Source organism: Ovis aries, chromosome 8 (genome assembly GCF_016772045.2).
Source record: "Ovis aries strain OAR_USU_Benz2616 breed Rambouillet chromosome 8, ARS-UI_Ramb_v3.0, whole genome shotgun sequence".
Taxonomy (NCBI): Eukaryota; Metazoa; Chordata; class Mammalia; order Artiodactyla; family Bovidae; genus Ovis; species Ovis aries.
In genome coordinates, this window is record NC_056061.1 from 56,388,446 (window position 1) to 56,401,896 (window position 13,451).

At 40.5% G+C, this 13,451-nt stretch overlaps 1 protein-coding gene across 2 annotated transcripts; it reads left to right on the top strand.

Annotated features, from left to right (window-relative positions):
* The first annotated feature begins 255 nt into the window (after positions 1-255).
* On the top strand, positions 256-10,681 carry SMLR1 (small leucine rich protein 1). Of its 2 annotated transcripts, XR_009601494.1 has the most exons (3): positions 256-472; positions 7,333-7,497; positions 10,262-10,681. XR_009601494.1 is itself a non-coding variant. In NM_001410373.1 (2 exons), exons 1-2 carry the CDS (start codon positions 346-348, stop codon positions 7,416-7,418), a joined length of 213 nt encoding a protein of 70 aa, NP_001397302.1. In that variant the 5' UTR covers positions 259-345; the 3' UTR covers positions 7,419-9,705. The 2 variants fall into 2 exon arrangements, 1 of the variants encoding a protein (NP_001397302.1); NM_001410373.1 differs by lacking the exon at positions 10,262-10,681 and having other exon boundaries at positions 259-472; positions 7,333-9,705.
* The last annotated feature ends 2,770 nt before the right edge of the window (positions 10,682-13,451 follow it).

Consider the following 13,451-nt stretch of genomic DNA (forward strand, 5'->3'; position numbering starts at 1 on the left):
TGAAGTCAGGTACTTTTCAAATCATATAAACTGAATACAAATAAATTTAGGTCTCCTAGTGTCATTCCCAACCTCACCAAATAAACAGTCATCTCTGGAATGGCCTGGGAGAATCAATACTCAATTCCACTATACTTTGTAACTGAGTTACAGAGTAACCTGCCAGCAATCCTCTCAGAATTCATGGGGCTGTTTAAATAGAGCAAAGTCCACAAAAAGTTCCACCGAGATATGCTGAGCAAAGGCCAGAACCCCAGAAGAAAACAAGGTAGCCTCTAAGCGAAGCTGACCTCACCCGGAGTACAAACCCCACTGGCCCGGGGTAGGGGATCTATGTGACTGGCAATGAGCCCTGTGCTGTCAGAGCTCCTGAGAGAGCTTCCAGGCTGGTTCCTGTTCTCTGGCATCTTCTTGCCTGTGACTTTGCTGCTGCTCCTTCTCATTGCCTACTTCAGGATCAAGCTGATGGAGGGTAAGTGAGAAGCCACCCAGGGCCAGGGTTAGAGGTCCTTTCCCATGGCACACATCTGAAACAAGTCCATGGACTATCCGTCTTTCTGGGAGGCCTGGAATCACACATTTTTTGAGTGTGCAGGGACTCCTCAATAAATGCCTTCTTAAGATACCTTCACGGGGAAACATGACAAGTTTGATCTCACCAGCAGTGTGGATGGTACACTGGGCTCTGAAGACTTGATGCAGGGATACTTCACTGCAGCCCCCCAAAGACAGATGAACTGTGAATCAGCAATTTGGACACATGACTGCTTGTCTCTCTCAGGCCAATAGATTCACAAACATTACACAGTGTTACATGGTCTGCTATGTCTGCCTGGCAGGGGTGAATGTGTGTGTAAGTCCCTGTGAGTGTGTGCACATACACTTCTTTCTCAGCCATTAAACTTTTATTAAGGAAACATGCCATCATTGTGCTATCAGAGTGTTTGGTAAACATCAAGCTCTAATAGATATCTGATGGCTTGGTGTGAATTTACTATGAAACTGTGGTCTTAAGGTGGGGAGAAAAAAGAAACCTCAGGACGCTTAAAGTGGTTGGGCCACAGGCTACTGGGTCTCAGATTGAGACTATTTATTCTGCTGTAACTGGAAAGAATGAAAGTGCATTGTAGTTTGATTGACTAAGCATTAATAATGTACCCAAATGTTAGACTAATATAGAGGTTAATAGCTATTTTAGTAAAATCAACAAAAACCAGTAATATTCCTTAAGTTGGATAATGTCGTATTAACCAAAAAACAAATCTGAAGTCAGTCTTCTCACCCTCCTTTGCTTCTCTCTGCTCGCATCTAGGATCTGCATATCCTTTTTTGGAGTCATTCCTGATTACATTTTCCAGTGTGAGCAGACAACCTTAGACAAGGCATGCCTTCATTTTTATGTGGATCCAATCCAATTCCAAATTTCCCTTTCTTATTTAAAAAAACCTCTGAGAACATATAGCTTTTAAAATTATAGTTCTTTCTATAACTGTTTTCCTAAGGGCAAGCAGTTGTTTATCTTCTCTCCAGTTTGAGGGCAAAAGAGATCACCTGGCCCCAAATAAAATATCACCAGTTTAAATCTCTCTTTAGCAACTCCCACTTAAAAACTATCAACAGATGGTCAAACGTCATGTCATCAATCTTGCAACCAGGGTTATGGCAAGTGTAATCATTCCTATTTTGTCCTGTGAAGAAAGGGACATTGACAGATTAACTAGTGTGTTCACAGAACCCCAGAGTTTTGCATCCTGAAACAGAAACTTATCTTGCCTGCCTCATACATCCAAGTCCATCACGCAACAGATGCATTTTAAGATGTGATGGAAAGCATGTGGAGGTATCGTAATCATTAATCCCACATTTCAAGCCTTAGGAGGTAACAGTGCATGAAAATTTAATTAGTATGTAGAGAACATCAGTTTTTTCACAAAGAAGGAAAGGAAATTCCCTAACATCCTGCACTCTTCAATCTGTTTCCATTGCCTTGAGTAAGCTCTTGAGGTGGAGGCCCGATTCTTGAAATTTCCATCACCAACCCTTCATCAGCCTCTGCCAGGGACATGTCACCTCTCCGTGGGTGAAAGTTTTGATGATCTTACCTCCCCGAGTCCTGAGATTTCTAAACTGCTACGTTCAGTGCCACTCAAAATACCATCACCCTGATCACAAACAAATTGCTTGCTAAAATAATCAACATTGCCAAAAGCAGACACTATGAAAAAACAAATTGTGTCTCTCGAAAGCCTGAAAGTTTTGTATGGAGTTAGATGTAAAATAAGGTCAGGAAAAGTGATCAGGTTCTGACCTTCAGCAACTGACATTCTCAAACAGGTAACTAAAGTATTGAAAATGTGCAGTGTGGCTAGGCATCTCTCACTGAACTTTTTGGAGAAGGAACTGGCAACCCACTCCAGTGCTCTTGTCTGGAGAATCCCATGGACAAAGGAGCCTGGTGGGCTACTGTTCATGGGGTCACAAAGAGTCTGACATGACCGAGCGACTATATATATATGCTTTGGTGGTTAGCAATAAAAAAAAAAAAAAAAAAGGATTTAGAGAAATCAGAGTAAGTTAAGGGTTAACCGAGTGAAATTGTTAAGATCTCAGGCGAAAGGGTCAAACCAAATGGGAGTTTGAACTTCAGCTCTATAACAATGGTCACACTACCTAACCTTTCTTTTTTTTTTAACATTTGCAATTCATCTTACAGGTTGGGCATTTAAAAATAAAACATATTTGATAACAATTAGTTGAAGAAAAATATAGCTAAAATTGAGGGCTTTAAAGAAAAATTATTAAGCATGTACTCTAATCTTCAATAGGTCATAACATATGGATTTGTCCACAGATTCCATTGAGGGAGTGGTGATTCTTGACTGGTCTGTCAAAGCATGACTAAATCAGCTGTGTAAAAGCTCTCTTAACATATCAAACAATCTTTATAGAAAGTGATTAGAGTGCTCAGTCAGTCAGTTCAGTCACTCAGTCGTGTCCGACTCTTTACGACCCCATGAACTGCAGCACGCCAGGCCTCCCTGTCCATCACCAACTCCCAGATTTTACCCAAACTTGTGTTCATTGAGTCAGTGAAGCCATCTAACCATCTCATCCTCTGTTGTCCCATTCTCCTCCTGCCTTCAATCTTTCCCACCATCAGGGTCTTTTCAAATGAGTTAGCTCTTCACATCAGGTGGCCAAAATATTGGAGTTTCAGCTTCAACATCAGTCTTTCCAATGAACACCCAGGACTGATTTCCTTTAGGATGGACTGGTTGGATCTCCTTGCAGTCCAAGGGAATCTCAAGAATCTTCTCCAACACCACAGTTCAAAAGCATCAATTCTGCACTCAGCGTTCTTTATAGTCCAACTCTCACATCCATACATGACTACTGGTAAAACCATAGCCTTGATTAGACAGACCTTTGTTGACAAAGTAATATCTCTGCTTTTTAATATGCTGTCTAGGTTGGTCATAACTTTCCACTCAAGGAGTAAGTGTCTTTTAATTTCATGGGTGCAATCACCATTTGAAGTGATTTTGGAGCCCAGAAAAATAGCCACTGTTTCCCCATCTATTTGCCATGAAGTGATGGGACTGGATGCCATGATCTTCGTTTTCTGAATGTTGAGTTTTGAGCCAACTTTTTCACTCTCCTCTTTCACTTTCATCAAGAGGCTCTTTAGTTCTTCTTCCCTTTCTACTATAAGAGTGGTGTCATCTGCATATCTGAGGTTATTGATATTTCTCCTGGCAATCTTGATTCCAGCTTGTGCTTCCCTCCAGCCCAGCGTTTCTCATGATGTACTCTGCATAGAAGTTAAATAAGCAGGGTGACAATATACAGCCTTGACATACTCCTTTTCCCATTTGGAACCAGTCTGTTGTTCCATGTCCAGTTCTAACTGTTGTCCTTTGACCTGCATGCAGGTTCCTCAAGAGGCAGGTCAAGTGGTCTGGTATTCCCATCTCTTTCAGAATTTTCCACAGTTTATTGTGATCCACAGTCAAAGGCTTTGGCATAGTCAATAAAGCAGAAACAGATATTTTTCTGGAACTCTCACTGTTTTGATGATCCAGGGAATGTTGGCAACTTGATCTCTGGTTCCTCTGCCATTTCTAAAACCAGCTTGAACATCTGGAATTTCACAGTTCATGTATTGCTGAAGCCTGGCTTGGAAAATTTTGAGCATTACTTTACTAGCATATGAGATGAGTGCAATTGTGTGGTAGTTTGAGCATTCTTTGGCATTGCCTTTCCATAAAATAATCCATTTACATTCACTGTCCCATGGTGCTAGTGATAAAGAACCCGCCTGCCAATGTAGGAGACATAAGAGAAACTGGTTCAAAGGCAGGAAGAAGATCCCCTGGAGGAAGGCATGACAACCCACTCCAGTATTATTGCCTAGAGAATTCTGTGGATAGAGAAGCCTGGTGGGCTACAGTCCATGGGGTCACACAGAGTTGGACACAATTAAGGCTGCAGTCCATGGGATCACTAAGAGTCAGATACGACACTTTCATGCATTGGAGAAGGAAATGGCAACCCACTCCAGTATTCTTGCCTGGAGAATCCCAGGGATGGGGGAGCCTAGTGGGCTGCCATCTACGGGGTCGCACAGAGTCGGACATGACTGAAGCGACTTAGCAGAAGCAGCAGCAGCAGCAGCAACGTGACTTAGGATGCATGTCCAATTAAGTGGCATACTACCTAACCTCTTGAAGCTTCCGTTTCTTCACTTGTAAAATAGAATTAATAGCAGGATGTAGCTGTAGGGTTGCTGTGGAGATTAAGTGAGGTAATACATGTAAGGTTTTTAACAGTCCCTTTTCTGACCAACGTTCAGTCATGACCCCTGCTGATTTATTAATATGAATTCTCAGAAGAGAGTGTTTGTGTCATTATAACTATCATTAAAATATCCTACGTGTGCTAAAAATACTGGAGTGGGCTATCATATCCTCCCCCAGGGGATCTTCCTGACCCAGGGATCAAACCCATGTCTCTCATATCTCCTGCATTGGCAGGCGGGTTCTTTACTACCAGTGCCACCTGGGAAGCCAGTAGCCATATTAAACTTCAAGACAAAATTACCTTTACTTAAAAATAAGTTCTAAAAATTTTACTTAAAATTAAGTAAATTGCCCAAGGTCAGTCACTTAGAAAATGGTAGAGACAGGGTATCTGGCTCCAGAAATAGCCCTCTCAGCTAAAACACTACCCCTGGAGTATTGAACACAGGGTAGGTGTTCAGTGGGTATCTGCTGAATGAATACTTTCAGCCCAGGCAAATAAGCTCATCACCAACATGAGAGCCAATGGTGGGAGAATTTAAAGAAGGCAAGAATTTTACAAAAATCTTGAGGGGATGGACCAATCTCTTTAACAGGGTAATTATTGATGATGGTGATTCCTCAGCATGAAGATTTATCTCTGAATCAAGGAGATTACACTTCACCTGTGGCCCAACAGAGACAATGTCATTGCCTGCAGAATAATCTTCAATTACAAACTCTGATGTTCTCAGGGCCACTTGCCAATTCTCACCTGTCTAATCTCTCTATGCTCTCCTAAAAGTTCCATTAAAATGAAACAATGGCCAAATTACAAGCTCTTTCAGTATTACAAGCTATTTCTCTTGCTCTCTTCATTGAGCCTGACACAGACACTTGGTTTACAGGATAGATAGCTCATTGAGGAATGATGGGTTTCCTTTTGGTCTCTCCCCCCTAGTTTTCCATGCTTCTAGTTCTCTTCATTCAGTGTTATTATTCAGATCACCTATTCTCAGTTCTACAATTTGTATCCTGGCTCCTCATTCAAAGCATCTTTGGTAATGAAGAATGAGGGAAGAAATCACTCATATTGCAATGAGTCTATAACCTAAGGCATGGGCTATCTGAACTTTGAACTAGCAATAATCTATTTGGAAAGGCAGTGAAACTGAGTGGCTGAGAGTATGGGCTCCAGAGTCAAGACTGCCTGGGATCAAATCCTAAATCCATCAGTTTCTATGATCTTGGGCAAACTGACTCATTTTGATTTCTCTATACCTTCATTTGTTCCCCTGTAAATTAAGAGTAAGTGACTACAACATAAGAATTAAATAAGACCCACAAAGGTCTTTTCACAGTGTTTGGCACCAAAGTGACCAACAAACATTAGCTGTTAAAACTTGAGGCTTGTGTAACCTAAGACCTGATAGCCTCCAGTGTAAATGTACCCTCTCTCGACTAAGATGACAAGCAGTGTGGAATCACGGAAAGTCAGAGAGAGTGCTCATGTCCTGGGATACATGGCATATAAAGTGCCTGGCAAGGAATAAATTGCTAGGATTTGACATGTGGGCCTAAAAGAATATTTTCAGGTTCAATGCTATAAACATGCATTATCTCCTATGAGATTATATAAACTCCTGTCTCTGGCTTTGATAATTTGATTAATTATAATTCTGAAAATAAACTTTTAAGAGTAACAATAGTTTCTGTTATGCATGTTGGTGGTAGTCAGAAAGAAGGCTGTATTTTTTGATCTATCAGGAAGATCTCAAAGGATAACTGTCAGGATTTCAGGGCTAAAGATCAAATTTATTATTGCAAGAGAGGTAACGGGTGAAAGTACCAGAGCAGATAAGGATATACAGAAGGATGCTACATAATAAAAGCCAAGGGGAGGAGTATGATCGGGTGGGGGTCACGGGAAGGGAGCTCATGTCAAATGCTACAGAGGGAGGAAACTGGGGATTAGACAATGACACCAGTTTGTAATTATGTCACTGATAAGTTTTAATATTTCAGTAGCTTTAAGTGAAGTTATATTTTAAAGGATTAAGTGAAAATTGGCATCTCAGTTTTCAGTCAAAGGTACCAAAAGGTAAAGAGGAGACAAATATGACTTGTCTAAAGACTAAATGCTGAAACACATTTTTGGTGGGGAGGAGCAGGACAGAAACCCTCTCTTACTTATTTCCATATCCCTAGGCCTTACATTAGACAGGCTTAATAAATGTTTATTGAATGTGGAAGTCTTAATACATTTAATCAACATTTAATCTACTGAATATAAAATATACTTAACACATAACGACTTTTATTACAGTGGTAATTTGCCCTGTCTAACCATGACCATCCTTTAGAAATAAGCATTTACATTTCTTTTGGGAGAGGTTGAGAAGCAAAGGAGAGATCCTGCAGTAGTAGTTGCTGTGACGTCCGTGACTTCTGTAACCACCAGGATAGAAGTGCTGGCCAATTACACCTTAGGAGCTGTGAATGACCAGCGGCACTCAGCTGCCTCTGAAGTATTAACTAGTATTTTTCCTTTCAGTTAATGAAGAACTGTCACAGACTCCTGATCACCAACACAGTCTCAACGCTGGCTCTCCCCACTACCAGAGAAAGAAGCGGATGTGACTGCCAGGGACTCATCAGTGGCCAAAGCACAGTGGATTTCCGCTGGTCAGAGAGTAACAGTCAATGGCTTAGCAATAAAGTAGGTTAATAAACCAGATCCACAGTGAGATAGAAAGAACACTAAGATGCTTGGTCTGAACTATATTGAAAAGTGGCAGCTATTGTCCAAGAGGACAGCTATGAGACTCAGCTTAACCAGCAGTTCTTTAGAGTCCCAAGATTGTGTTGGATGGTCTAGGGACTGGATACTTAAAAACTTTTCTAACAAACTTTTATAGAACCATGTCTACTCTGAAGGGCATTATTTTCAAACTAAAATTCGTCAGCATCATTATTACATAATTTTGTGGAAGCTGGCATTATTCTAACTTTGGAGGTGAAGAAACTCTGGTAGAGATAAAATGAATAGCAAAAGATGAGTGCCTGTGGATTTCCACTGTGGTTCCCACTTCCTCTTCTTGACATTCAGCAAGGCATAAATGTCACCTTTTCAGGCATTATTTCTGGCCCTTGGTTTGCTTCTTCCCTTTCCCAGTTGCTTTTGCAAATCACATCATCATGAGAACCCACAACAAGAGCCTCTCTTCACTGGGTATGGATCATCATGAAGGTAGCTTTCAGCATGACACCACTTGGAAATACTGGCCATTTGATGAGAAAAGTAAAGAACAGAATGTTCATGGAACTCATATGGAGAATAACTCAAGACCTTGCCTAAAAAACCAAACATCAGGGAGCATTTCTAAATGTGGAAAGAAGTCAACATTTCACTAGCAGCAACCATCAAGCTGAGCCCCTGTGCTATACAGCAGCTTCTCACTAGCTAGCTATTTTACACACGGCAGTGTATAAATGTCAGTGCTACTCTCTGTGATGATCTAGAGAGGTGGAATGGGGGTGGGATGGGGTGGGACGCAGGCCAAAAAAAGAAAAAAAAAAAAAGAGAGAGAGAGAAATTTCACTAGCAGGATTCTTTCAGTGAGAAACCCCAAAGAGCCAATCTAGGTAATTGAGAAGAAACATTCAATTCAAAGTAGTAGTTAAAATTAGTACCTTGCTCATCACAGTTTCCTAGTTAAAAGACATTTAACATGTCCTAAGTGTAAGTCTGGTTATATACCGATGTTTGCATATGAATCCAACAGGCTATTAGACTGATTATAAAACACTAAATTTGTTCACCTGAAAGAAGTGCATTTATGTAGTGATATAGAAACATGCAAAAGATCATGTGGTTGACCCAAAGCAAGAATGCTATTCTCTGCTTCTCTCCCCTCTCCTCCCTCACTCTCCAATTCTTCATACGCATCCAATGAGTTATCGGTCTCCACTTGCACTTATGAAATTCACTGTTCAACTGGAGACACTCATTTCTGGGTTTTATTGTATTTGATTACAAGGAAAATGTCTGCTGGGGCTTCCAGGCTGAGGTAATTTAGCCTAAGTGTGCACGCCATATGGAAGGATTAACAATATTCCTTCAATTCCGGGAGGGATCTCATTATAGCCTCTAGCGGAAATCAGCTTATGTAAAAATGCCTTCTTTGACAAAAGGTGTAGAAGGTTCGGCCACCAAGGTTTGCTCCAACTCCTCTTAGAAACAGGCACTGCCGAAGCCTGACTGATGACTCTGGGGGATGTATTCCACCACCTTTGCCCTAGCAGAGAAAATGCATCTCAACTACTATGGTTAACAGAGGAGCTCTAAACATACATATTTTTAGCATAACCCAGTTGTGCAATGCAGGACCTGATTTCTTTGTTGCTGTTGGGTAAGATGAGAGTACAAGGAATTTCTAATGAAATCATGAGTAGAGTCATGAATGCTTTTATATGTAGAGAGAAATAGAAACATTAGTCTTCTCTTGGAGATACCAAGTCCAAGGGTTTTACTACCACCTGCTTGAAGGCACTGTACTGGATTTCATGAGTCCCTCACAGACTGCAGTCAATCAGCTGCCCAGTCACAACTTTGCTCTCCACCTGCCAAGAGTCTAGCAGGTTCCTGCTCATGACTGCTGTCACCGAGACCAGGCTGGTGGTCTTAATATTTCACCCTATATTGTTTCTTCCTATGCATCAAAGCATTTCATTAGGGGCCAAACATGCTCCTAAGTGGTCTCCCTTTAAGAGTTATTAAGCTTATTTCTAATGTTCTAGTACCTGAATGAACTCTCAATTCTGTTTCCCCGACAACAATGGGTGCTGTAAGTGCCGTTATATTGCCACCTATTCAACAACAATAAAAAATTTATTTTACAGAGCGAACCTAAAGCTGTTAATATCATCCATCTTGTTAACGGTGTTGGTAATTTGGAAATGTGGCATTGGGACACTACAAGTCCATGACTGTTTCTTCACATTCCAAGCTTAGACATGTTGATAAAACAGAAAATGGGGCAGGGAAGGGCACACATCATGTTCTCTAAAGTGTTATTCACAATCCTTTAAAGAAAAAACTTATTTATAAGTAGTTTGACCAGGTAACAACCTCCAGTATTTTCTGGATATAATAGCAACTGGAAAATAAAGAACAGATATACACTTTCACACACCAACAAGAGTTTTTCTTTGAAATCTAAGTCCTTTGGCAAAACTATAGTTCAGAAATCAGTCATAATGGTTAAACACATTTTTGTAAATCAATTTTCTGACTTGTTTATAAAAAGTTAGAATTTTTCCAAACAAATGCTCCCGTCTTGCTTTTTTGAATTTATAATTAGTGTGCTCATCAGAAGCAGCCTCTCAGTTTATCAACATTTATGCAAAGGTGTTCACCCTGGCAAATGAGTCACAGAACATAAACAGGAAGTACATATCTAAAAATTTTTATTTATAATTAGGAGACAAAACCAGACGATCCTAAAGGACATCAACCCTGAATCTTCATTGGAAGGATTGGTGCTAAGGTGAAGTTCCAATACTTTGGCCACCTGATGCAAAGATCCGTGATGCTGGGAAAGGTTGAGGCCAAGAGGAGAAGGGGATGACAGAGAATGAGATGGTTGGATGGCATCACTAACTCAATGGACGTGAATTTGAGCAAACTCAGAGAAATAGTGAAGGACGGGGAAGACTGATGTGCTGCAGTTCATGGGGTTGCAAAGAGTCAGACACGACTTAGCAACTAAACAAAAACCATCACTATCAGATTGAAATTCTTTCTGTTAAGAAAATTCAAATCTATATTCCAAAACCCAGATTGTTAACAGCAGAGATGCCAAACCTTTATTGAGGTAATAAAGAGCCTTTTGAGAATTGAATGAGAGCCAGGAATAATTTTTTTTTAATCTCTAGGAGAAATGAGTATGCCTGTAAATTTGCATATGTTGGGAGAAAGCCTAGACCCTTGAAGTCCATCAAGGAGTCTGTGGTAAGGAAGCCTGTAGTCACACATCTTAGGAAAAAACTGTACTGCCTCTTACACTGGCCACCTTACTTACGATGGATGAGTAGACCATATCGGGTTCCTGACATTGCGGGGCTCACAGGAAAGTTGGGTCTATACAATTTGAAGTCAAAATTTTCCCTACAGGATTCCCAAGTAACTTGGTTCGTAATGGTACAGAATTCTGTTTTGCAAAGTTCTCACAAGAACACAGCTCAGATTGGCAGAATCTCCCATTACTTACCTTTGGAGGATTAATTCACGCAGTGCTGTTAATACTCGCAGTGGTAAACTTTTTGGAGGGCATTTCTGTGCCAGGAGCTCCACTAGGCACATTACACATTTTTACTTCATCTAACCATGAGAATATGCCTGGTGTGGGATGTATTACTACCCTCACTTCATAGATAAGTACCTTCATTGAAGTCACATGGTTCAGTTACTCAGCATAAGGCATTGCAATGCCCAGCTGTAGGAGTCTTAAGCCTGTGTTTCTGAAGCAAAACATTTTATACAACTTGAAGCTACTATAAACCCAATTTGGCATCATGACTATTCAGAAGTTTTGGGCCCTGGCCAAGGATCAGGAGTTGGACACCTCAGATTTGCCAGCTGACTGTGTTCTTTTGAGGTCAACTCCCTGCTGTGGCCTGATCCCAGCACATACATGAACAGGTACATGCGAGGATCCATATGCAAGCCCACATGGACTTCTGAAAATATAGTTAAGCCTACGCTCATTGTGTCAGCAGTGACAGTCACATGTCCTGTGCAAGTGTGTAAGACTCTACTGGAAACTGACCGGAGCACCATACTCAGAAGAGCAACGTTCTCATGACTGGACTTTGTTTTAAATTATGGGGCTTTTATGGGATTCCTTAGTCTTTCATCACAGAATATTTTAACAGAATGAAATAACCAACCTTTACTTACCACCTCCTGGCTTTAGCAATTATCAACTCACAGCCAATCTCATTTCACCTAAAGCACAACTCACTCCTCCCTATCCTCATATTATTTTGAATTCTCAGATAATTATATGATGTTTCACAGATATCGTACAATTTTATCCGTAAGTAAGGGGAAAACTTAAAAGTCCACACTGGGCAGTAGTTATGCTAGTTTGCTTTATGACTGGGGTCCTGGTGATGACCACTCCATGAACTGTGGTTTATGCAGTGAGGAATGCTGTGCGCATCACAAAGGGAAACAGAAACTACTCACAACAGCAAAATGCCAAAAATTCACCAACTCTATGTGTTTTTTAAACAATATCATTTTTCATCCTGCTGTGGCCTGTGGAATATGCATTATTCTGTTTCCTGTGTTCCACATAAGATCACTGGGAGGTTTATGTGATAGAGTCATAAAAACCCTATATAACTAAAAGGAATTATTGCTTGTCACCCTCAAATTATATTGCTTTTTGACTTAAGATAAACAATTAGCACCTGGATGTCTCATAGCAGTGAACCCTGTTGACCTACATTCTTATTCTACCTCTTGGGATTTTGAAAGCTCAGTTCACACAATGAAATTTTAACATTCTGAGAAGAATTTTGCAACAAACACAAAATACTAAAATAGAAGGTCTTGCTGCCATCATCACAGGTGGCATGATCAACATGATTCCCAGATGCTTCTTGGGTACCAAGCCCCCACAGATACTCTGAATATCTCTGGGACCCCAAACTCTGTCCTTGCCACCTCAGCTGCTAAAACTGAGTCCTGACTGAACACGGCATTTCTGAAGCTGCCAGAGTCATACTTAGTCTCCTAACTCTGTAGCTATCATTAGAAATTTAGAAGGATGTGGTTCTCAAAAAACTCTGGCAAGATCAACCTCTGCTTTAAATAAAAATGCTACATATACACACTTTCTGATGCAAATTATATTTACAGAGTCATATTTGGTTCCATTATATCTCTATGGCTTGGCTTCCTGAGACAGGTTTCCCCAGACAGGAGGAGTTGCTTATGTAAAAATTCTAGAGAAAGCAAGAAACATCTTTCACAAGGTGAGAGAGAATTCCGTGGGAACTGATCCCAAAGAAGACAGCCATGCAAATTATATTTAACGTGTTCACTTTAAACAACTAGGGAAAGACATTCTTCAGAATATTTTAAATGAAATATACCATACCCTGTCGGTCATTTACTGTATGATGCTTTTAACATTTGTAAGAAAATGAGTCTGGGCAAAAGCTTCACAGTGAACCATCCTGCTCAGACATGGGTGCAGCCCTCGGCAGAGCCCATTCTGCCTGATGCATTAAAGGTCAGTGGGCTGTTAAGCAAAATTGAAGCAGAGGACCAGATTTTAGATGGTGCAGCTAAAATATTTCCTGAAACAAAACAAAAAATACACAAAGAAAACAAGCAAAAATATGCCTTGGAGAACTTGTACAAGCTGGGGTGGATTATGTAACCAGGCAGAAGGAACTGGCATTCTAAAGAGTAGATTTACAAACATTTGACATTGTTTTAGCCATTTGAAACTGGTGAAGCTGGCAGCAGCATGAAATTATAAAATATTTGAATAACAGATTTTAAAAATGCTACATCCCACAAAATACTAGAACCTCTGACTGACAGGAGGACTCGAGCTTATTTTTTAAAACCTTCATAAAAAGAGAAGTGATGAG

Excerpts from the sequence above, each read along its gene's own strand:
- SMLR1 (NM_001410373.1), top strand. The coding sequence starts at position 346 with ATGAGCCCTGTGCTGTCAGAGCTCCTGAGAGAGCTTCCAGGCTGGTTC. Across the intron at positions 473-7,332 it reads CAGGATCAAGCTGATGGAGG|TTAATGAAGAACTGTCACAG; the intron begins GTAAGTGAGAAG and ends TTTTCCTTTCAG.